Source organism: Puma concolor, chromosome D1 (assembly GCF_028749965.1).
Source record: "Puma concolor isolate L17-30 chromosome D1, mPumCon1.1.hap2, whole genome shotgun sequence".
Lineage (NCBI taxonomy): Eukaryota > Metazoa > Chordata > Mammalia > Carnivora > Felidae > Puma > Puma concolor.
This window is the reverse complement of record NC_141676.1, coordinates 100,727,355-100,752,107: the sequence shown is the minus strand read 5'-3', so window position 1 is coordinate 100,752,107 and position 24,753 is coordinate 100,727,355. Positions and strand designations below refer to the sequence as shown.

Here is a 24,753-nt window from a genome sequence, read left to right as displayed (position 1 = left end):
GTATAAGTACTAAAGTTATAATACTTTGTAAGGTTAACTTTGGAAATTGGCCATTTGAAGGTTGAAACTCCCAAAACTAGTATTAACAGAATTGTTCGTGGGAGCAGTTTGAGTAGTAGTCTTCGTTTACTGATTTACTGATTCTTAAATCAGCTATGCCAAGTGTAATATATGGATTGAGGTATTTTACATAGTCTCAAGGTCTTTAATTGTTTTTCCCTTCCAGGTAAAAGGGAACTTAAGTACTACCACATCCTCTGGCACCTTCTACAAAGTACCACTCTGTTCTTGTACTCCGGATTCCATCCCTCTTTTCTACTCAGGGTTGTGTCTGCATTGGCAGTTTTTCTCACCTCTATCTGGACTGGTCTCAAAGCATATAAAACTCTCTCTCTCTCTCTCTCTCTCTCTCTCTCTCTCTCTCTCTCTTTTTTAAGATCTTACTTATTTATTTGTTTTAAGTAAATTCTATGCCCAACATGAGGCTCCAACTTAACGATGCCAAGATGGAGAGTCGCGTGCTTTAGTGACTGAGCCAGCCCGGCACCCCTAACTGTCTTAATATAATCCTTATTAAAAAAACAAACAAACAAACCCTTGACCCCCACATGCCTCCTTCAGCAACTACCCCATTCTCTGTTCCCTCTTACAGCAAAACTCCTTGAAGGTGCTGTGTGTCATTGCAGTCTGCACTTCCTCACCTCTCCCTCCTCCTTAGCCACTGCAGCTGGGCTCTTCTCCCCATGCTTCTACTGAAATAGCTCTTATCCAGTCCTCAAGGAGCCCACTCTTGCCAGATTGAATAGATAATTCTTGGTCCTCATCCTGTTAAACCTCTGGGCGATATTGAATTGGCTGACCACTCCCTTCTTGAAACACTTTTCTTGGATTCTGTAACACTGCACTCACCTCTTTTTTTTTTTTTTAATGTTTGTTTATTTTTGAGAGAGAGCATGAGCAAGGGGACGGGCAGAGAGAGAGAGAGGGAGACACAGAATCCAAAGCAGGTTCAAGGCTCGGAGCTGTCAGCACAGAGCCCGACACCAGGCTCGAACTCGTGAACCTCCAGGTCATGACCTGAGCCGAAGTCGGATGTTTAACAGACTTAGCCACCCGGGCACCCTCACCTGCCCTTTTCTTCACTCACTGGTTGTTTACAGTATCCTGTATGGCTTCCCTCCTCTGCTTAACTTTCCTGAATGTTGGGGTCATCTAGGGGGCAAACTTTGGCTACCTTCTCTGTCTACACCCTCTCTTCCAGGCCTCTTCTACATGCCCAAGGACTATTAAATCTTTGTCTCTTATTCTTACTACTTCTTGGAGTCCCAGGGTTATTTGGCATTTCCATTTGGATAAGAATAATAATAATAGAAGTAGTTAGCATTTATTGAATGTTTATTATGGGCCAGGCAGTATTCTGAGTACTTTACATGGATTACGTTACCTAATCTTCTCCACCATCCTCCAAGGTGGCCTCTATTACCACTACCAGGCAAGAAGACAGGTGTGCGTTGAAGCCCTTGGGGGTGTAATAGATATCTTACACTTAACACAGCCAAAAAGTCTCAGTTTTGTCCTTTTCTGTGTTTTGGAATAACTCAGGCCTAAAACTAAAAAGGTACCTTGGAGTTCTCTCTCTTACTCATATCCCAAATCACCCATCAGCACATTCTTTCTGTATGACCTCCAGAATGCCCTAAATCCCACTTTTCCTCAATTCTACCACCCAAACCCCAGACTTCTTATAATCTTTTGGCTGGACTACTCTGTCATCTCCTTGCTTGCCTTTTCTCCCCCCAACCTTTTTTAAAAAAAAGATTTCATTATTAAGTAATCTGTACACACAGTGTGGGGCTTGAACTCACGACCCTGAGATTAAGAGTCACAGGCTCCACGTACTGAGCCAGCCAGGCACGTCTCCTTGCTTGTGTTCTTATCTCACTGAAGATCGTTCTTCACACAGCAACTATGTGTTCCAAGTGTAAATTAGTCAAGTCTTATTATGCCCTGTCTTTAAACCTGTCAGTGACTCTCCCCTCACCGTCCACCCCCCCCCCCCCCCCCCCCCCCCCACTGCTAGAATAAGTCCAGGTGCCCTGTTGGGGCCATCCAAACCACACAGGCTCTGGCCTCTTGTCAACTCTGCTTCTCTGGTAACATCTCTTCTCATTCTCCCTCATTCTGCTGCAGAGCCATGCTGGCTTTTTCGTCTACCACACATGCATGCTTATTGCTGTCTCTGGGGCTTTGCACTTCCTATAAAGCAAGAATACTGCCCTGCCTAGATCTTTTATTTTATTAAAAACCATTTTTTACGTTTATTTTTGAGAGAGAGAGAGACGGTGTGAGCGGGGATGGGGCAGAGAGAGACAGCGAGGGGGACAGAGGACCCAGATAGCAGGCTCTGTGCTGACAGCAGAGAGCCCAATGTGGGGCTCAAACTCATGAACCATGAGATCATGACCTGAGCCCAAGCAGGACGTTTAACCGACTGAGCCACCCAGGTGCCCCTCTACCTAGTTATGTATGTCTGTCTTTGTCTCATCATTTAGGGCTAAACCAGGGTTCAGCAAGTTTTCTTCTGCAAAGGGCCAGATGGTCTCTGTTGTTTAACACTCACTTCTGCTGCCGTAGCGCAAAAATAAAAAAATGAATGAGCATGGCCGTGTTCCAATAAAACTTTATGTACACTGAAATTTGAATTCCATATAATTTTCATGTGTACAAAATATTCCTTTTTTATTTTTTAATGATTATTTTTATTTATTTTGAGGGAGGGAGAACGAGAGCAGGAAGGGGAAGGGAGAAAGAGAATCCCAAGCAGGCTCCTCACTGACTGCCCAGAGCCCGACGCAAGGCTTAAACTCATGAACAGCGAGATCATGACCTGAGCCGAAATCAAGAATCATAGGCTTAACCAACTGAGCTACCCAGGTGCTCCCAAAATATTCTTTGATTTCTTTTCAACCATTTAAAAATATTAAAAACCATTCTTAGCTCATGGACTGAACAAAAACAGGTGGCAGACCAGATTTAGCAAGTGACCCATAGTTTGCCAACCCTTGGTGAAGCATCACTTTAGAGCAGCCTTTCCTGACCCCAGGAAATAACCCCCACAGTGAACTCCCATCATCCTATTGCCTTTGTCTCTTTATTTATTTGTTGTATGTTTATTTTCTGTCTCCACCAGATCGTAGCCTCATGGGGCAGGAATTTTGTCAGTTTATCTTTAGAGTCTCATACAGTGCCTGGCAGTTCTCAGTAAATACTTGCTGAGTGAATGAATGCCAAGCATATTTAAATCGTGGCTGTAGACTGCTATCTGGTCTCTATTTATTCAGTCTCTGTCCTATTCTGTGTGTGTGTGTGTGTGTGTGTGTGTGTGTGTGTGTGTGTGTGTGTGCGCGCGCGACCTCTTCCAGGGTAAACTTCAAACAGAGCCCTGGCTTTTCTGCATTTGAGAACCGATGGTAGCTCCCTGCTGCTTATTGGACCAGCTTTGACCATACCATCCCAGATTTAACAAGGTTCTGTTCCTTCATTTGTCTTTTATCTTGGCCCTGCTGTGGCTACCCCTTTGCAACCAAATCAGTTTCTACTAATTCCTGCATCTGGTTTTTTTCTCCATTATTCTGCCCTCCCATTTATTCTTAATTAGCCATTGTCCATGATTTATGTGCCTCAGAGCTGTGTTCTTCAAAACTGCTGTAGGTTCTGAGCCTCTTTGAAAGCTGGAGAAATCTGTCGTGTTTCTCATCTGACAGATGCCCATATATACCAATTTTTGCCTGTCGTCTCAGAGAAGTTTCTCTCCTTACTCCTGCCCATAAACTTTTTTGCAACTAAATCCTTGCTTAACCCCTTTCCTAGAAGAAGAGAATTTCCATCCCTTGTGCTTTGTATTCGTTCCCTCCCAGTGCTGATGCCTCCTCCCAGTGCCTTTTCCATTTATTACCGCTTTGCTTTTGAGGATTTTCAGCTTCTCTTCTGCTGCTGTGTTCCCCTTTGGCATCTAAACATATTCCACTCAAGAACTAATCCTCCAGGGGCTCCTGGGTGACCCAATGGGTTGAGTGTCCGACTTCGGCTCAGATCATGATCTCACTGTTTGTGGGTTTGAGTCCCGCATCAGACTCTGTGCTGACAGCGCGGAGCCTGCTTCAGATTCTGTCTTCCTCTCTCTCTCTGCCCCTCACCTGCTCATGCTCTCTTTCTCTCAAAAATAAACATTAAAAAGAAAATTAAAAAAAAAAAATCCTCCCAAGCTAGTCTTTCCCTATCTCTCAACTAGTCTGTACTCATTTCCATTTTGTCACTTTTTTTTTTTTTTTAACGTTTTACTTATTTTTGAGAGAGAGACAGAGTGCAAGCTGGGGAGGGCAGAGAGAGAGAGGGAGACACAGAGTCTGAAGCAGGCTCCAGGCCCTGAGCTGTCAGCACAGAGCCCGATGCGGGGCTTGAACTCACGAACTGTGAGCCAAGCCATGCCCCCCCCCCCCACCTTTTGTCACTTTCTAATCACACCTCTACCTGTTGCGGTTCGTTTCCTCTAACGCTGCATTCAAGTCAGCTGTGCTAAGGTTAGAGATGCCGTCCCAGTTTTGTTACCCTACTGTACAAGTTTCAGTCCTTCCCCAACTTCCACTTGACCATCCCTTGCTATGTATTTCTTCCCTTGACTGTTGTGTACCTTTCCATGCATGACCTTCCTCTTGGCCCTTCCATCTCCATCTCCTTCCTTGGCTTCCCTTTCACTTTTGTGTTAAGTGTGGGTATTCTGTAGACATCTGCCTTTGCCCCTCCTCTTCTCTTGGGTGTTCTCTCTTTGGGTGATTCCATTTATACATAAAGGTTCAGAATTTTTAAATACATTCTGTGAAAATAAATATATTCATGGACTCAGTTGTGCTTTCTCCAGATCATTATCCTATCTTACAACTTGGATGGACATTTCAAATTCAAATGTCTGAAGTGATCTCCCTTCCCACCTCTATAAACCTTTCTTCTTCCTTGTATTCCCAATCTTGGTAAATGTCGCCACAAACTAATCAACCCAAGCCAAACACTCTCCAGTCTTTACTGATTCTTTCCATTTCCTTAACCCTTCATATCAAAACTTTGTCCATTTTGCCTCCTGTCTGCGGAATCTGTCCTTTTCCTTCAACCCCCAATGCTGCTGCGGTCATTTTATAGCTGTTTCTCCTGCCTATGGTTTTAAAGGCAGTCTCTACATACCCACTGCTGTCATAGTGATCTTTTGAAAATATCAATCTGATTCATGCTTCTCTGCTGCCTGAAAGCATCACTGATCAGTTATAGCCTTCAGGATGAGGTCTGCACTTCCCTGAAGATAAACTTCAAACTCATGAAGTCATTTAACACCTTTTGAGATCTGCCTATGCCTTTTTCTCCCCTTCGATTTCTGGCACCCCTTTCCCACATCAGCTAGGGCCCCCTCAGCCATTCTAAACTGTAATTTCACTCCATGCCATGGTCTTTTGTACTTCTGTGGCTTTGTATGTACTCTTCTCTCTGCCTGCAATATCTCTCCCTGTGACCCTGACTTCTCATCCTTCAAAAGTTTTCATCCTTTCTGTAATGCCTTTCCTGACTCTTTCTCCTTGATTGGGTTGTCTTTCTGTTGTGTTTCCATATTCTTTCCATTAGCAGGCAACACACTTGTATTCCATTAATTTAATCATCTATTCTTAACAGGCTAGCAGGTCCTGGAAAGCAAAAGCTGTTTTTTATCTTTATGAGCTGTCTTCAGGGTTCCTGAGTGGCTCAGTTAAGTGTCCAACTCTTTCTTGGCTTTGGCTCAGGTCATGATCTCACAGTTTTGTGGGTTCGAGCCCTGCATCCGGCTCTGTGCTGGCAGCACAGAACCTGCTTGGGATTTTCTGTTTCCCTCTTTCTATCCCTCTGCCACTCACACTGTCTCTGTCTCAAAATAAATAAAATTAAAAAATAAGGGGGGCACCTTGGTGGCTCAGTTGGTTAAGCCTCTGACTTCGGCTCGGGTCATGGTCATAATCTCACGGTTCGTGGGTTCAAGCCTCAAGTCAGGCCCTGCACTGGTGGTGCAGAGCCTTCTTGGGATTCTCTCTCTCTACCTCTATCTCTCTCTGCTCTTTCCTCATTTGCACTCTCTCTCAAAATAAACTTTAAAAAATTCTTAAAAAAAAAAAAAAAAGGAAATATATGAGCTGTCTTCATCCCTTAACCCGGAAAGGGGCTCACATATTTAAATGAATGAATGGTTGAATAGATGAATGAATTGCTTTCCTCTGTCCTGCTAGCTTGAGGACATTCTCCCTATGCATTCTTTCTTTGTTTTTCTAATGTTTGTTTATTTTGAGAGAGAAAGCGGGGGAGGGGCAGAGAATCCCAAGGAGGCTCTATAGCTGTCAGTAGAGAGCCTGACGCAGGGCAGAACTCATGAACTGTGAGATCATAACCTGAGCAGAAACCAAGAGTCGGATGCTTAACCAACTGAGCCACCCAGGCATCCCTCCCTATGCATTCTTTTTTAATTTTTTTAAGTTTATTTTTGAAAAGAGAGCAAGCATGAGTGGGGGCGGGGCAGAGAGAGAGAGGGAGGGAGGATCCGGGCTCCACCCTGACAGCAGAGAGCCCACTGTGGAGCTCAAACTCCATGAACCATGAGATCATGGCCTGAGCCAAGGTCAGATGCTTAACCGACTAAGCCACCCTGGTGCCCCTCTCCCTGTGCATTTTTAAAAGGAAGAATCATATTGTTTAATTCTTTGGATTCCACCAGTATGTTCTATTACAGTGCCATTACCACAGTAGCTACTCAGTGTTTTATAAACAATTGTGTTTCTTTTATTTTCATTTTACATTTATGGAGTGCCAAGTTTGTGCCAGATACAGAAAAAATACAAAAATGAATAAGTACACTGTCCTTATCCTCAAAGAGTGAACACGCTAGAAAAGAAAACAAACAGGGAACATTTTTAAAAAATCCCTTATGCTAATTAAATACTAGTGATTATGTATACATGTCTTTAAAATGCCACATCAGGACCTTGGTGTTTTAGAGCTTGTAGCAGGAGACACAGAGGGAAATATCCCAGCAGAAGTGACAGCTCACTGGAATAAACTCCTAAAGGAACAGTGTTAAGTGTTACCGTTAAATTTTTTTTTTTTTAATTTTTTTTTCAACGTTTTTATTTATTTTTGGGACAGAGAGAGACAGAGCATGAACGGGGGAGGGGCAGAGAGAGAGGGAGACACAGAATCGGAAACAGGCTCCAGGCTCTGAGCCATCAGCCCAGAGCCCGACGCGGGGCTCGAACTCACGGACCGCGAGATCGTGACCTGGCTGAAGTCGGACGCTTAACCGACTGCGCCACCCAGGCGCCCCCGTTAAATTTTTTTAATGTTTATTTATTTTGAGAGAGACAGAGTGTGAGCAGGGGTGGGGCAGAGAGAGAGGGAGACACAGAATCTGAAGCAGGCTCCAGGCTCTGAGCCGTCAGCACAGAGCCCAACTTGGGGCTCCAACCCGTGAGCGAGATCATGACCTGAGCCAACCTGAGGTCTGACGCTCAGGTCTGACCTGAGTCGGACGCTCAACCGACTGAGCCACCCAGGTGCCCCGAGTGTTACTCTTTTTTAACTAGAACTGAAATACACCGTATGCTTCTTGTATGTGTCTTCACCTTCTTGAGTTGTTCTTCTTAATTGTCTTAGTCCTCCTGTGGCCTCCTCATATGGTGAAGCCAATATATGATGATACCAACAGTCAGAAGCTTCACATTTCAAAGAATTTGGAACGGTTATGGTATTGGGGTGATTTTTGATGCTGTCTGTGGTTATTGATGTTAATCTTCAGTTGATTCATTGATGAACCTTTGTAGTTGAAGAAGTTTGATTATTCAGACTCTTGAGACTAAAATTTTGAAGGCCCAATGAGAAGATACTATTGCCAAGGGGCATGTCTGAGAAACCTACCACTTAATTCAAATTGTGATCTGAAGGGAGGAGGAGTCTCTTGCTAGAAAAGAAGGGTGTGAGCAGACTCATCCTAGACCTTAGTCATCTGAGGCTAGAAGAGGTTGAGCTCGTTTATTTAATGGAGAAGTTTTCAAAGTAGCTTTGGAACCTCCACCTTAGCCTGGGGAGGTGAACTCCAGGTGAGTATTTTGCCCTGTAAATTGGGAAGAATTTAAGGGAGGAACCAAAAATCTACGTATTTTATTTAGTTGAGGGTGGGGAGGAAAGGCGTTGAGGTCGACCAGTTGAAAGTTTATCAGATCACTGGTGTTACTGGGAACCGTGTCACATCTAATCACTGCAGATGGTTTAGGTCGATTACCTAAACTCTGATCACTAATGCTGGAGTGGTGCCTGGTTACAGTACTGAGGGATGGAGATATATATTGCTGTCTTTTGGAAGGATTTTGAAATTTGTTGACTATTTCTCTATGAACCAAATACTAATATATAAGGGGAAGAATGAACTATTCCAAGATGTCAGCCAACTTTTATTCCAGAATATGATTTTCATGGTATTTTATCCTTCCCTGGCATTGGTTTTTGAAAGCAAGAGTGACATTGTGAACCTGCCTGTCTGCCTTTAGATACTTCATGGGATCAGGAATCGTGTCTTAATTATCTTTGCATCTAGAGCAGATAGCATATAAAATGGCAGGCGTATAGATGGTTTTTGAATGAATGAACAGGTAAAAGAAATAACACTTTGTTTGAAAAGTTGGCTTGGTAGTACACAATTCCTTGAGACACAGAATTTCATGTATTTTTCTCAAATGTCTTCATTACATTTTATATATAAACATTGTTATCTGAATACTTACTTTGGGTTCACTTAGGTTCTCGTATGGAGAAAAAATATTCTTAACTGCTCTAGCGCTTACAAATAAAACCAGACACAAAAGTTTTAAAATTCTTTCATTAAAATAAAAGCCATCAGGGGCGCCTGGGTGGCTCAGTCGGTTGAGCGTCCGACTTCGGCTCAGGTCATGATCTCACGGTTCGTGGGTTCGAGCCCCGGGTCAGGCTCTGTGCTGACAGCTCAGAGCCTGGAGCCTGCTTCGGATTCTGTGTCTCTCTCTCTCTTTGCCCCTCCCTGGCTCACATTCTGTCTCTCTCTCAAAAATAAACAAACATTAAAAAAAAATGTTTTAAATAATAAAAAATAAATAAAAACCGTCAAATGTCAAAACATTTATGAGTTAAGTGGAATTTAGTAAAGGTATACCTGGTAATGGTATGCTGGAAGTTCTCAAATAACTGGTTACCTTCGAGTTAGGGGTATGGGTAACACAGACATTCTACACCGTTAACTATTTTTGCCATTAGGTTTCATTTAGGAAGTGACATTAGACAGCTCCATTGCATTCTTAATCACTGGAAGCTAAATATGATATCACAGTATTTTACGGTGCTCTACTTGGCAGGTGTGTTTCTATGTTTGGAGAAAATAAAGTGTTAAAATCTTGGCAGTCTGGTCTCCAAGGACATCACTGTTCAGAAGGCATCGGTTTGATGACTCTTGCCTGGACTCTGTCTTGGAAGGCTGTGCTCATCAGGGAAAGCCATATTGAAAGGAAAAGTATGTGTGATGAATGGCCATTTGGGCCCCGTTCCCAGGAATACTTGACCATGTGTAGCATGGTGTCTCCTGTCGCCCGTCTCAGGACTGTCCGGGCTTATGATGCCACAGTGCCAAACGTGGAGTTAATTGCAGCTCCTTTTGTTGTCTTGTGTGTGTGTGTGTGTGTGTAGTCATTTTGCCTTAGCCTTTTGGTTTTTTAGACAAGTCTGAATCCTTGGGAAGCCAGCACTGTTACCTTGCTGGCTACATCTTCCAGGAACCCCACGTGTTAAAGGGTGTGATGGGAGCAAGATGAGAGGGAGACAGGAAGGGCTTGCGTTGAGCACCCTCCTATAGTAATTCTTTCCCAGCGCTTTCTCGGCTTGGCGTCTCTCCTTTTTTTTTTTTTTTTTAGAGCTCTTGGAATTGGAAGTTCAGAGTCAGAAGGCTAGGGCTCTTTAACATAACAATGATGGCTTTTGTTTTTGGCTTAACTGTCGGGATTATTTAAACAATGGGTAGTTATTTTTTTTAAGCAGGTTTGCAGAAGTCAACCTATATTTCAAGTGAAAAGAAAGCTCTTGGGTAGAAGTGTAGCCTTTTGTCGACTACTCAGTCTTTTCTCATTCCAACTACAAGATCACAAGGAAAGAGTTAACGCTTTCTGTCACGTTGGAAAGTACTTGCTAAATGTAGACATTGGCAGTTCGTTCAGTTACCACTCGCTAGCTCAGTAGTACTCTGTTTTGGAGCCCACTGTGATTAGGAGTTTGTAGTTACATTTTGTGAAAAGTTTGAAATAGATAAAAGTGACCCACTAAGATTGCTGATGGTGAACAGAGCAGTGTGGAGCTCTTCTAATTTTAAAGATTCATAATCTTTCATTACCTCACCTGTTGAATACTTCACCCCATAGTTTATTATGTGCACAGTTGCTAGAACTCTCTCACGGCCACACTGGGAGCATAAAATTCAGGCATTTAGCATCGTTGTCCCCTGGTGAAGTGTTTGGAAATCTCCAGGTGTCTGACGTGTCTAGATTCACGTGTTTGTTCCATGAGGATGATGCAGGAAAAGAATGAGTAAAATCAAACTTTAAAGATCTGAAAAGAGTTAACTTTCATAGTAGTTGAAAGAATAGGTGGAGATGATTTACTTGGTTCCTTGAAATATTTATCATTTTAAATTGTAACTATTTTGGTAGGAAGTCTTTGTAACTACATGTATGATCTTGGGCAAGTCGTTTGGCCCCTCAGAGCTTCAGTTTCTGAAACCACATCAAGAAGGTATGGATGTCGCCTTATAGTTTTCTGAGTGCTTTTACATAAATTACATAATTGACATAAATTATTTCGTTTACTCCTTACAACACTTCAGTAAAATTAAATCGAAATACAAAAGTAGTAAGAGACTTGTCTAATATATAGCCTGCAAGTGCGAGAACCAAGTCCTCGGTCAAGTCCTTCGTGCTCCTCAGTCGTGTCATGTGCTCACATGAGAGATTGGGCTGGCCCCCTTCTAAAATTCTAAGGTACTGTCGTTTATTTATTTTTTTATTTTTTATTTTAAAAAATTTTTTACACCATTTGAGGCCACTTACCCTGGGCTGTTTTATTTGTCTGCCTTTTTTTTTTTTTTTTTTCCTCAAAGTACACTTTAGGATTAACTATTTTAAATGTCCTTTTTCTAGCCAAAAGTACACTTAAAAAATTAACAGGGGGCACTTGGGTGGCTCAGTCGGTTGAGCGTCTGACTCTTAATTTTTAATTTTCTTAGTTTTGGCTCAGGTCATGCTCTCACAGTTTTGTAGGTTCAGGTCTCCTTGGAATTCTCCCTCTCTTTGCCCCTCCCTAGCTCGCTCTGTCTCTGTCTCTCTCAAAATAAATAAATAAACTTAAAAAAAAAATTAACAGTATGGGGGCCCCTGGCTGGTGTAGTCAGTAGAGGTAGAGCGTGAGACTCTTGATTTCTGGGTCGTGAGTTTGAGCCCCACGTTGGGTGGCGAGATGACTTAAAAATAAAATCTTAAAAAGAGATGAAGAGGTAGATTTATTCTCACTCACAAATGATATTCACGATGAAAACTTTAATTTAGTGATGAGAGAAGATAACTGTAAAAAGCAGGCCTACTTCGTACTTTTTAAATTTGGGTTTTACGCGTTCTTGGAGTTACAGTGCCTTTCAGACAAATCTCTTTGAAGAGGACAATTTCAGGTTTTTCTTAAATAGTTAAATGCTTTAATAATGTTAACAACATCAGAACAAGCAACTTAGATTCTAAGAACCGTTTCTCAGTTATGTCGTGTGCAAAGCCTCGGACCCAAACATTGTGCTACTCAAAGCATTCAGATTTAAGAGCTGAACCTGCTAATTTGTCTAAAAGGTTGTATGTATCTTTTCATAGCTTCCTGGTGAATAAGTGGTTAAACAGATTAGCACCTGACTGTAGCCTTAAACTAACTGGGGAAGCAACTTTGCAGAAAATCCAGATGTTGTCCATATGCATGTGGTCTTTGCTCTTGAGAGGAAAATCTGGGGGCTTTAATTGTTGGAACATAGCTTGGGGCTTGGCTTATCAGTATAAATTGGAGGTTCAAGAAAATCTGTCTTTCGATCTTTATTTTATTCTTGTTTTTTGTGGATTTTGTTTCTGGAATCTGAAGTTCTCTCTCTCGTCTCTCCCCTGGAAAGAACTCAGTTTCTGAGTCAGTGAATTTCTGTTCATCAGTTTGTTTAAATAGACCACCTTGCTTGAGAACTTGTCCGAAATAAGTTAAATCCTTAAGGATTTTTTTGAAAGGGCAGGTTGAAAATTAGAGGTAAGGGAAATTTTTGCCTTTTGCCTTTCCCAGGAGTAACTGAGAATAAGATGCTTCCCTAAGTTATTCTTGAATGCATTTCATCCTGTATGCGGTCAATTCATGATCCCTTTCACAAATGCTGCTGCCCACCATTAAGTCTCTTATCACAGGGCATTTTCAAACGATGCCATAAAATGCATGTTGAGAATCTTTGGATCTCAAATGTATAGAAATCACATCTAAATGTCAATTCCTGAGTTAAGGAACTGACAATTATGGCAATTTCAGTCTCTTCTATTAATATTTAGTAGACAAGAGATTATGGTATTGTTTATGTTATTCTTTATGTGTGTGTAGACTTAACTACTTGTTGAAAAGATTTGTTTGTTTTATTGGGGCTGTATATTTCTGCCATTGAACTGATTTGCTTACTTGAATTAAAGTCGTTCTTTAATTGTTTTGGGCTGTATCTACAGTTTGAAATTTAGGACCATCCCCTGTGTACTATGCACCAAAGATGACGTTTCAATGCATTGTTCAAATACGACACAGCTCCTATTTGTCTGTAATGAAGCTGTATGACTGGGTCCATTTATTTCAATATCAGTTATTTTATATTATCCATATAAATGATAATGATTAATATATAGAGTCTGATTTTCCAAATTCATTTGTGTCTCCTCTGGGCATTTCTTTGGGATATGTTCACACTCATGTTTTTGTTTCTGATTTTAAAATAATTTTCCTTTGTTGTAGGATGAGCAGTTCTTAGGTTTTGGCTCAGATGAAGAAGTCCGAGTACGAAGTCCCACAAGGTCTCCTTCAGGTATGGCCAGTTAAGTGCTCGGTGCCTTTTGTTTATGAAAAAGACCGTGGCTTCCCCTTGCCTTCTTTGCATTTAAAGGATGATCTTAAATACCGGGGTTTTCTTTGTGCATCCTTGCCTTTCCCTCACACTGAGTAGGAGATGGCTTATGAACTAGACCTCTTTACGGGGCTCTTTGTCAGGCCGCTTCTGCCTTATTCTTTATTATGCTTCCCTGTGGGAACCACTTGAGGCATGGGAGGCTGGGAGGGTTGATTTCCATGGAATGACTGAAAAACCTGGGAGTTGAATTGAGGGTAACCCTGAATGAGCATCCTCAGATTCTTGTGTTTTGAATGATAATTTCGCTATTTTTTACAGATGAAATTTGGTCTACTGTTGTCAAAGAAATAAAAACAAAATATTAGCACTGTATGAAACTATTTTATGTGATCCTTCAAAGGCTGTATTAAAATAAAATAGAAATGATATGGGGGTATCATTTTTATTTTTCCATAAATAAGTTTCCATTTATAAGCAATATTTGTCATTGTTCTCGCCAAGAAAATATCTAGAATGTCTTGAAATTCTAGACTTATGGCAGTTTCCTGAGAGACAATCCTCGGTGGAAATAACATGTAATGGCTTGCAGAATTCCATTCTGTATAGGAGAAGGCTATGAGTCTTTTGATGAAAAAAACATTCCCCATCTGTGCTGCCATTCTGACTTCTCGTTTGGTTTTCTTTGCTCTGATTTGGGTAGACAGTCTAGTTAAATGTGATGTTCTTAGGTGGTTTTGCTCTTTGACACTGACTTAGTTTGTCATGTGTGTTAGTTAGCATTTGAGTTTCATCTAAGACTCACCGTATGTGTGTCGTAATTTGTTTCAAACGCGTAAGTTGACAGTTTCTTTTTTCCCAAATGGTGGTAGTATGGCCATCCCAGCTGGGAGGAGTTACCCAGCAGTATCACGAGATCTGTGCTACTTACACCATAGCCATGTTCTCCTTAAGTTGCGATGAACTCTTAAAACTTCCTATAGGAACATGATTTTAGAGACCATCTGGTCGAACCCTTCCTCTATAGATGACAAAATGAGGTCCAGAAAATACACGACGCAGTTGCTCATAACCGACTTAGGACTCCTTCGTGTGTGTTGAGTTTTGTGGAAATCAGCAACAGGACTGAGCTTCTCTCTGTTCTGGTTTTTCACTTGTTCATTTAAAAAAATTCTTTTTAAAAGTGGTTAGAAGAGGTTTTCAGAATCAATAAAGCTCTATGAGTGGCCAGGTTTAAGTCTACCATGATGATAAGGAATCTTGTGATAAACTTCTGGGTAGAAGTTTATTTTGTGAATTCACAACCATTTCTTAATGGTTCCCCCCCCCCCCCCACTTGGCTATCAGTCTACCCTGAATATTGTCTTGTTTTTGTTTTTGTTTTAAACCATCTGAATATACTTCATTATTTAAGAAATGAAAACGTCTTTTTGTTGTTGTTCCCTAGTCCATTGCTTTTGTTGTAATTAGTATATATGGAGAATGGATTTGTGAATTCTTAATGTATTAAAAAAGGAAGTTGCAAGTTAATTGGTGAGAAAAAGCATTATATTTAGAAAGCCCAGCAGTGAGACCTTTGTTGATTTCTGTTCTGTTAGAAAGTTGGTCCTGTAGTCTCAAATGCTCATCATACTGGCCTGAATCTCTTTTGCTGCCTGTTAGGGGAGATTTTCGTTTCAGAAGAATGTTGTCATATAAAACATTGGAAAGTCACGAGGGAGGAGAAGATGTGATACACCAGGAAACTCTTAATACATTTAGAAAATATAGGTATAAACAAAGAATTTTCGAAAACAGCCTTGTTTTCTCACGTCTCTTGATAAGTGGCAAATTGAGCTGATTTATAAATTGGCAAATTCCTTTTAGTTAGAATAGAAGAAGTCTGATTTATGAAATTGTTGATTTATTTTTGACATCAACTAGAGTTAAATCTTTTTTGTCACTTGGGACGAACTACTTCAAGAACCTGTAAGTAGGGGAATAGATTAATGGACACGTCATCATCTTCCTTCACTCATTAGTTCACATGCCGCTGAGTTCAGTGGTCTTATTCTGATGTCTCCAGAATGAATATTTTTCCATCTAGTGAAGCTTTCTTAGTTTACTTTGACAAAACAGATTGCAAATGTAGGAAGCCGAGCTGCCCAGGTGTTTTCCCTACGGAAGTTATGCTATTGATTGAAGAGCTCCTTGTTCAAATTTATTAAAGCAAAAATTTCACTGAAAAGATGGGATGACTTTCTACAAACATGTTCTCAAATATTAATCTTAGAGGCTAGGACACGGAAAAGGTGGCAGATTTTTTTTTAAACCTTTTTTTTTTTTTTTTAATTATAAAAAACCTCCTTGCTCGCCTGAAGTTGTAGGAAAATTCGTTTCGCATATTAATGAAAATCTCTTATCATTATCTTAGTTTTTCTGTCAAATGTTCTAGGTGGAATGTTATTTACTTGGTTTCTTTGAGGCAAGTTTTTGTTGGAAGGAAACTAAACCCAATTAAGGTGTTTTATTGACCCACTAGACCCAGCTAGAGGTCCGTACAAAATGACTTGTGCTAAAGTGTATTCAGCTTAGTAGCGACCTGAACCACAAAGCTAAATATATGCTCTCCATTGTTTAATTTTTATACACAGTTAAAACTAGCCCTCGAAAGCCTCGCGGGAGACCCAGAAGTGGCTCTGACCGGAATTCGGCTCTCCTCTCAGATCCGTCTGTGTTTTCCCCTCTAAATAAATCGGAGACCAAATCTGGAGATAAGATCAAGAAGAAAGATTCTAAAAGCATAGAAAAGAAGAGAGGAAGACCCCCCACCTTCCCTGGAGTAAAAATCAAAATAACACACGGAAAGGACATTTCAGAGCTACCAAAGGGAAGCAAAGAAGATAGCTTGAAAAAGATTAAACGGACACCTTCTGCTACATTTCAGCAAGCCACAAAGATTAAAAAATTAAGAGCAGGTAAACTCTCTCCTCTCAAGTCTAAGTTTAAGACAGGGAAGCTTCAAATAGGAAGGAAGGGGGTACAGATTGTCCGACGGCGAGGAAGGCCTCCATCCACCGAAAGGATAAAGACCCCTTCCGGCCTCCTCATTAACTCTGAACTGGAAAAGCCCCAGAAGGTCCGGAAGGACAAGGAAGGAACACCTCCACTCACAAAAGAAGATAAGACAGTAGTCAGACAAAGCCCTCGAAGGATTAAGCCGGTTAGGATTATTCCTTCTTCCAAAAGGACAGATGCGACAATTGCTAAGCAGCTCTTGCAGAGGGCGAAAAAGGGGGCTCAGAAGAAAATCGAGAAAGAAGCGGCCCAGCTGCAAGGCAGAAAGGTGAAGACACAGGTCAAGAACATTCGGCAGTTCATTATGCCTGTCGTCAGTGCCATCTCCTCGCGCATCATTAAAACCCCTCGGCGGTTCATAGAGGATGAGGATTATGACCCTCCAATTAAAATTGCCCGACTCGAGTCTACCCCGAACAGCAGATTCAGTGCCACGTCCTGTGGGTCTTCTGAAAAATCAAGTGCGGCTTCTCAGCACTCCTCTCAAATGTCTTCGGACTCCTCCCGATCCAGTAGCCCCAGCGTCGATACCTCCACAGATTCTCAGGCCTCGGAGGAGATCCAGGTACTTCCTGAAGAGCGGAGCGATACCCCCGAAGTTCACACCCCACTGCCTATTTCCCAGTCCCCAGAAAACGACGGCAACGACAGGAGGAGCAGAAGGTATTCCGTGTCCGAGAGGAGTTTCGGGTCGAGAGCAACGAAAAAACTGTCCACCCTGCAAAGTGCCCCCCAGCAGCAGCCCTCCTCCTCTCCGCCTCCGCCCCTGCTCACCCCACCCCCGCCGCTGCAGCCGGCCTCCAGCATCTCTGACCACACACCTTGGCTCATGCCTCCCACCATCCCCTTAGCATCACCATTTTTGCCTGCTTCTGCCGCTCCCATGCAAGGGAAGCGAAAGTCGATCTTGCGAGAACCGACGTTTAGGTGGACCTCTTTAAAGCATTCTAGGTCAGAGCCACAGTACTTTTCCTCAGCAAAGTATGCCAAAGAAGGTCTTATTCGCAAACCCATATTTGATAATTTCCGACCCCCTCCGCTGACTCCTGAGGACGTTGGCTTCGCGTCGGGTTTCTCTCCATCTGGTACTGCTGCTTCAGCCCGATTGTTTTCACCGCTCCACTCCGGAACAAGGTTCGATATGCACAAAAGGAGCCCTCTTCTGAGAGCTCCCAGATTTACTCCGAGCGAGGCTCACTCTAGAATATTTGAGTCTGTAACCTTGCCTAGTAATCGGACTTCTGCTGGAACGTCTTCTTCAGGAGTGTCCAACAGAAAAAGGAAAAGGAAAGTCTTTAGTCCCATTCGATCTGAACCAAGATCTCCTTCTCACTCCATGAGGACAAGAAGCGGAAGGCTTAGCACTGCTGAGCTGTCACCTCTCACCCCGCCGTCTTCTGTCTCTTCCTCGTTAAGCATATCTGTTAGTCCTCTTGCCACTAGTGCCTTAAACCCAACTTTTACTTTTCCTTCTCATTCCCTGACTCAGTCTGGGGAGTCTGCGGAGAAAAGCCAGAGACCAAGGAAGCAGGCTAGTGCTCCGGCAGAGCCGTTTTCATCCAGCAGCCCCTCTCCTCTCTTCCCTTGGTTTACCCCAGGCTCTCAGACTGAGAGAGGGAGAAATAAAGACAAGGCCCCTGAGGAGCTGTCCAAAGATCGAGATGCTGACAAGAGCGTGGAGAAGGACAAGAGTAGAGAGCGAGACCGGGAGAGAGAAAAAGAGAATAAGCGGGAGTCAAGGAAAGAGAAAAGGAAAAAGGGATCAGAGATTCAGAGTAGTTCTGCATTGTATCCTGTGAGTAGGGTTTCCAAAGAGAAGGCCGTTGGTGAAGATGTTGCCACTTCATCTTCCGCCAAAAAAGCAACAGGGCGGAAGAAGTCTTCGTCGCTTGATTCTGGGACTGATATGGCCTCCGTGACTCTTGGGGACACAACAGCTGTCAAAACCAAAATACTTCTAAAGAAGGGGAGAGGAAATCTGGAAAAAAACAACTTGGACCTCGGCCCAACTGCCCCATCCCTGGAGAAGGAGAAAACCCTCTGCCTTTCCACTCCTTCATCTAGCACTGTTAAACATTCCACTTCCTCCATAGGCTCCATGTTGGCTCAGGCAGACAAGCTTCCAATGACGGACAAGAGGGTTGCCAGCCTCCTAAAAAAGGCCAAAGCCCAGCTCTGCAAGATTGAGAAGAGTAAGAGTCTTAAACAAACTGACCAGCCCAAAGCACAGGTACTCTTTTCCATCTTGCCTGTTAAAAGTCAACAGCTCCTTCTATGAGCAAGTTTTAGGCGAAGGGTTTCCGTGACCTCTAGTTACGGGAATCAGGAGAAGGGCAGAGGAGGTGGGGGCTTTCGCACTGGTCCTTCAAGGACTGGTAGGATTTTGATAGGTAGGAGATGAGAGGGGAGAACATTCTAAACAGAGGGCACTGTGTGGGTAGAGAGGCAGAAGTACGAAGAGGAACAGCGGCGGATCGCCGGACTGGTACACACGGGAAGGTGGTGAATTAAGACTGAAAGGCAGTTTGGGGCCACTTGACAGAATGCTGAGTTGTTTGTGCTTAATGGGTTTGGTGTAATGGAATCTGTGACTTAATTTTGAAGGTGCGTTTTTGTACTCAAATTGTTTTACTATTGTTTACTACAGAAAACGGGGGTGGGGGGATTCTCTTCCTCTGAGTACTGAGTGATTATCGCAACAGATAATAGGGCGTTTGTGGAATACAAATGAGAAGCGCGTAGCCTTAGAGCTGTAGGATTCAGTTAGTTAAGATGATGACAGACAAATTTTACAGAGAACAGCATTATTGATTTTTTATGTTTTACTATTTTTTTCACAAAGTGAGCTTAGGCACCAGCCTTTTCAGAGAAAACCCACCGATCTTCAGGTTCTTTTTTAAAATTGCCATGTAGTAGGTACATATTTATGCCAACCCACCAAGTTAGATTTAGACGGCCACACACTTAGGTTTTTCATGTTATTCAGCCAAGGGCCATATTGACATTTAGCAATTTCATCAGTTGAGAGTTCTAGCGGGAACACGATGGGATTTGTTTCTGACACCGTGTGGGATGGTTTTTGGTTGGCCTCCTAGTGATAGGAGCAGTGGCTCTTTAAAGCGCGAGACGTTTCTGTTTAGAGCTGTGGCCTTGTATCCGTACATTTGTAAGTTGTTCCCCCTACCCCTCTGTTGATCAGGGAAATAGAAGAAATAGTCTGTGATTGGATAAGCCTTGTTAACTGCAGACCAAACTTTTTGATAATATAGATTGGCAGCTTGAATTTTGATGGGAACTTGATGGGAACTTTAAAGCAGTAGTATAATCGGGAATAAAAACTTAGTTCCTTTTTTTTTTTTTAAGTTTATTTATTCATTTTTGAGAGAGAGAGAAAGCATGAGCAGGGGAGGGGCAGAGAGAGAGGAGAGAGAGGGACTTCCAAGCAGACTCTGTGCTGTCAGCTCAGAGCCTGACTCGGCTCGATCTCACAAACTGAGATCATGACCTGAGCTGAAATCAAGAGTCGGACGCTTAACCAACTGAGCCACCCAGGCATCCCTAGTTTCTGGGGTTTTTTGGCTTTTTGTTTTTTAAAGCCCCACCCCCTTTTTTTGCTGCCAGTTTTAGGATACGGAAGTAGTCGATTTCTGCAGATTGTCATGGCTTATCAGCTGGGAATAACTAGGGTTGTATGTGTTGATTTTAGATTGTGATAAGCAAAACGAGTCTACCTTGGCTTCAGTTAATTACATTTTCAACATGTGTGGTTGCTGTTGTTTGTTTTGACATGCCTCTTATTCAGGGTCAAGAGAGTGATTCATCAGAGACCTCTGTGCGAGGACCCCGCATTAAACATGTCTGCAGAAGAGCTGCTGTTGCCCTTGGCCGAAAACGAGCTGTGTTTCCTGATGACATGCCCACCCTGAGTGCCTTACCATGGGAAGAACGAGAAAAGATTTTGTCTTCCATGGGGAATGACGGTAGGTCAGGGAATGCCGTCCTCAGAGTCTAAGCAGACATTTGATTTGTTTGCTGATCATTCTGGGGACGCCTAGTAGGCTCTTCGTAGCATTATGTGTTAGTCTGGGTTTCTCCAAAAAACAGATGGCAAGGGTGCATTCAGTGGGTAAGGATTATACTAGAGAAAATGGCCCGAGAGAAAAAATGGGGAGGGAGCTGGGGAAGGCTGGGGGAACTATCAGACCGCTTTGCAAGTCTGATCCCTATGAAAGAGAAAGGGGAGGAGGGTTGGACAGAATCTTCCCAGACTGTTTTCCCAGAGAGTTTGGCAAGGCTGTCGAGGAGTCCTTGGGCAGAAGTGGACTGTCAGAGTAGTTATGTGTCTCCCAGGACCAGCCCGCCTCAGTGTCCCTGCCATGCTCGGTCACTACCTAAGAGAGACCCTCATGGTAAGTGTGGCCTCTGTGATGCACTGGATTTCGGAGCACAGCAGTTGGGGCCCTTGGTCACTTAGTTACATGCCCCGTGGTTGGAGGTCTGAGGTACATTCTCATGGTTGCATTTAGATGCTAGGTGACTGCTCATATAAAATGTAGAGGTTTAGAGAATCTTAAGAAGCACTCAGTTCATATTTAAGTTAGACTGTGTTGTGTTCTCAGTGTTTGGATTTCTGCTTTCATCAAGCTGTAAGGTATAGACATTTTTAAACATTTAAAGAATGATCCATGATGGGATATTTTTATTATGACACATTTCATTTTTGGAGTCCCAATTAAAATGAGGCTCGCGTGTATATAATAACATCTGTGGATTTTGAGGACCCCCCCCTCTGCTCCCAAGAAGGAACTAGATACTCCCTGATAACTAACGCCCCGTTTCTTTAACAGACAAGTCATCAATTGCTGGCTCAGAAGATGCTGAACCTCTTGCTCCACCCATCAAACCAATTAAACCCGTTACCAGAAACAAGGCGCCTCAGGAACCTCCAGTAAAGAAAGGACGACGGTCCAGGCGGTGTGGGCAGTGTCCCGGCTGCCAGGTGCCTGAGGACTGTGGTGTTTGTACTAATTGCTTAGACAAGCCCAAGTTTGGTGGCCGAAATATAAAGAAGCAGTGCTGCAAGTGAGTGGGGGTCTTACTCTGAGGCGGTGGCCTCTCAGCCGTGAAGGTTGTGTGTTTATGCCTGGGACTCAGGGACGCAGCAGAAAACTGAATGTGGTGGTAATGAGTCCCCTTGAGGTGCAAGGTTAAGTTTCCCAGTTGGATTTTGTGACGTGGCTAGGTTTGGGCTGCCCTTCAATAAGACATAGTCTGGGGCAGTGCTGTCCAGGAGAATGTCCCGCTGTAGTAGGAATGTTCTCGGCTTAGTTCAGTATGGTAGCCATTAGCCAAACGTGGCTGTAAAACCCTTGAAGTGTGGTTAGTGTAATTCAGGAACTACATACTTAATTGCATTTCATGTTAATTAAATTTAAATAGCCACACGGGCTGACAAATTTATGGGGCACCTGGGCCGCTCTGTCGGTTAAGCGTCCGACTTTTGATCTCAGGTTGGGTCTTGATCTCAGGGCCGTGAGTTCAAGCCCTGTATTGGGCTCCACGCTGGGTGTGGAGCCTACTTAAAAAAAGAAGAGAAAAGAAAAAAAACCTGATAAATTATATGTTTATATTTTATATATTATATAAATTATATATAGGTCACATATATATGTAATATTTACATATACTCGATCTATCATTTATATATAATTTACATATATATTATAATATCATCTGTATAAATTTTCAGGTCAACTGATATCACGGCATTCAGGAAATTGTGGTGATATGTTAGTATAAAACTCTTGGCTTTCTAACTCCTGGAATATTTTCATGCACATGGAATTTTTGATCTGAAAGTTTTGATTACTCGATCTTTTCCCCCTTGTTTTAGTCAGCTTATGGATGCACTTTCTGCTGTCTGGGATAATTTGTTTGAAGCGAATCGAGACATTTGCACAGACAGAAATGTTGGTGACTGAGCATAAGGAGTATAGTGCCCAGACAAGGAGGAGATGTTAGCAGTAGGTATTTGCTGAATGAATGGCAGCACGAAAGGGATTTATAGAAAACGTGGTTGGGAGAAAGTACTTCAGGGGAGACAGTGTCTAGGAGACCGTAAGTAGTTCGGTGCTTTGGTTTAGTCTGTCCTTAAGCAGGAATCTTGCCTCCGTCCAATTAGTAGAAAGAAGTGAGATAATTCACTGATCAGCAGAAAGGTACACAACTGCAAGATAAACCTGCACTATAATTTAGGGGTTGACATGGATTTAGACTTCAAATTAAGTTTCAGTTTCACTAAGTTGAGGGGTGGAATATATACAAAACCCTGAGATAGACCTATAGCATTGTAGTCTCAGAGGACTTGTTGGTTAATTTCAGTCCATTTGTATTTAGATTACTATATGAATATTAATCTCCTAAGGGAGCAGAACCGATCTGACTACAAGAAATACCAGCTGATCATTTTGTGTGTGGTGCTGGTCAGTACTAGGTTATAAGAAATTTGAGTCCGTTTCAAAAATAATTTGATACTTGCTCCTTTTAGAGCCTACAGGTAGGTAAAATTGCTGATTGAAGCATTCAAAGGCTCGGATTGAATCTGAGTAATCAACAGTGCCTTTTTTCAGCTCTCAAAATGAACCTGAAGAAAGGTTCACTGATTCTCGCAGGCCAATTGACACTTGTTTCAACTGCTCTTCTTCTAAATGTAGTTTACTTTATGATATCCCTTGTCATCCTAGGATGAGAAAATGTCAGAATCTACAATGGATGCCTTCCAAAGCCTACCTTCAGAAGCAAGCAAAAGGTAGTGTTGTAGAAAGATCTTCCCCAAATGCTTCCTGCTTTAATGCCATACAATCATGTGCATCTAGCGTAAAGAGAATGCTAATTTGTTGTTGTTGTTGTTGTTGTTGTTGTTTTTTAAGTACCGCTCTTTCCCAGCAAGTTGGTGTTTGTGGAAGCTGGATGGTAGTTACATGAGGGTTCATTTTATTATTTCCTTTACCTTGAAATTTTCCATAATAAAAAAAAAAAAATTTAATTCCTGTAAAAATCACAGTGCATTCCATTTCCTAGAGCAACAAAAGTACCCCTATTTCACCTGACCAGCATGAGCCTTCCAGCGTCAACTTCAGCTGCAGGAAACTGAGAATAAGATTATGTTACATTCCTCTACTTCTGTCTTAAGTAAAATTCTTCTCACTTATACTCTTGTGTTTCCTCCTAGCTGTGAAAAAGAAAGAGAAAAAGTCTAAGACCAGTGAAAAGAAAGAGAGCAAAGAGAGCAGTGTTGTGAAGAATGTGGTGGACTGTGGTCAGAAGCCTACCCCGGCAGCAAGAGAGGACCCTGCCCCCAAGAAAAGCAATAGTGAACCACCCCCTCGAAAGCCCGTCGAGGAAAAGAGTGAAGAAGGGAATGCCTCTGCCCCAGGACCTGAATCCAAACAAGTTACCACCCCGACTTCCAGGAAGTCCGGCAAGCAGGTCTCCCAGCCGCCTCCAGTCACCCCCCCACAGCCACCAAGCACAGCACCGCCAAGAAAAGAAGTTCCCAAGACCACTCCTAGCGAGCCCAAGAAAAAGCAGCCTCCACCACCAGAATCAGGTGAGTGAGGAAGGCAAGGAGGAATAGCTGAACCAGAAGAACAACACCTCTGTCTTTCTTAAACAGCATGTGGAAACCTGACGTGTATATTTTTAAGCCTTTAATTCAGAAAAATTAGCTCTCTTTTAACCTGTTTACAGAATAATAGAGAAATAGAAGCAAAAAAACCCAGTTAAGTCGGAGGTATTGTCTTCATTTCCTATTTAAAGCCCAGAGTTTCAATAGTTTCCTGTGTTTTCTAATGCCCCTTTCCTCACAGGCCAGTAAGTCCTAAAAGTGGTCGTTGCTATTTAGCACTGACTGTAATTTATGTTGAATTCTTCAGGTCCAGAGCAAAGCAAGCAGAAAAAAGTGGCTCCTCGACCAAGTATTCCTGTAAAACAAAAACCAAAAGAAAAGGTGAGGAGAGATTCGTTTCTCTGCCATTGCTCGGGGATGTGTTCCATCCTGTAAGGCAGTAGTCTTGTCCTTGGCATTTACGTGATTGCGTGAATGAAACCACGTATCTGCTTCTAGGAAGATGGCAGTGGACTTTCTTAAAATAGACAAACTTCAGGTTTAGGCTTTCACTCGTTTTGTTTTTTGTTTCTTTCCCCTTGTTCCTTTCCCCTTCTTCGTGGTCCTCTATGCTTAGGCTTATGTCGCAGGCCACTTTAGGGTAATTGTTTTTGCCTTCAGCATCCTTTAGTGACATTTGTCTGTAACTATCACCCTTCCCTGTGTCTACGCTGTTATAATTGTATGGAGAGAGACGGGTCTTCAAGAATCTTCTGGCTCTTTCTGCTGTCTCTCTGTGCCACCATAATGGCGTGTATGAACTTTCTGGTTGATACTCTCAAGA

The 24,753-nt window shown here is 42.6% G+C and overlaps 1 protein-coding gene and 1 long non-coding RNA gene across 10 annotated transcripts in view; both read left to right on the top strand.

The window, feature by feature from the left end:
* The window catches only part of KMT2A (lysine methyltransferase 2A), an 84,824-nt gene that overhangs the window by 15,430 nt on the left and 44,641 nt on the right, over positions 1–24,753 (top strand). For all 9 annotated transcript variants that reach the window (XM_086678977.1, XM_086678976.1, XM_086678984.1 and 6 more), the window contains 7 exons: positions 13,138–13,207; positions 15,880–18,533; positions 20,106–20,283; positions 21,151–21,385; positions 23,047–23,111; positions 23,535–23,912; positions 24,238–24,311. In XM_086678977.1, coding sequence (XP_086535103.1) covers positions 13,138–13,207; positions 15,880–18,533; positions 20,106–20,283; positions 21,151–21,385; positions 23,047–23,111; positions 23,535–23,912; positions 24,238–24,311 — 3,654 coding nt within the window. The remainder of the gene's footprint in view (positions 1–13,137; positions 13,208–15,879; positions 18,534–20,105; positions 20,284–21,150; positions 21,386–23,046; positions 23,112–23,534; positions 23,913–24,237; positions 24,312–24,753) is intronic.
* On the top strand, positions 4,502–9,133 carry LOC147576937 (uncharacterized). The gene is made up of 2 exons (XR_015241315.1): positions 4,502–7,144; positions 7,381–9,133. It is a non-coding gene; the product is annotated as an uncharacterized LOC147576937 (long non-coding RNA).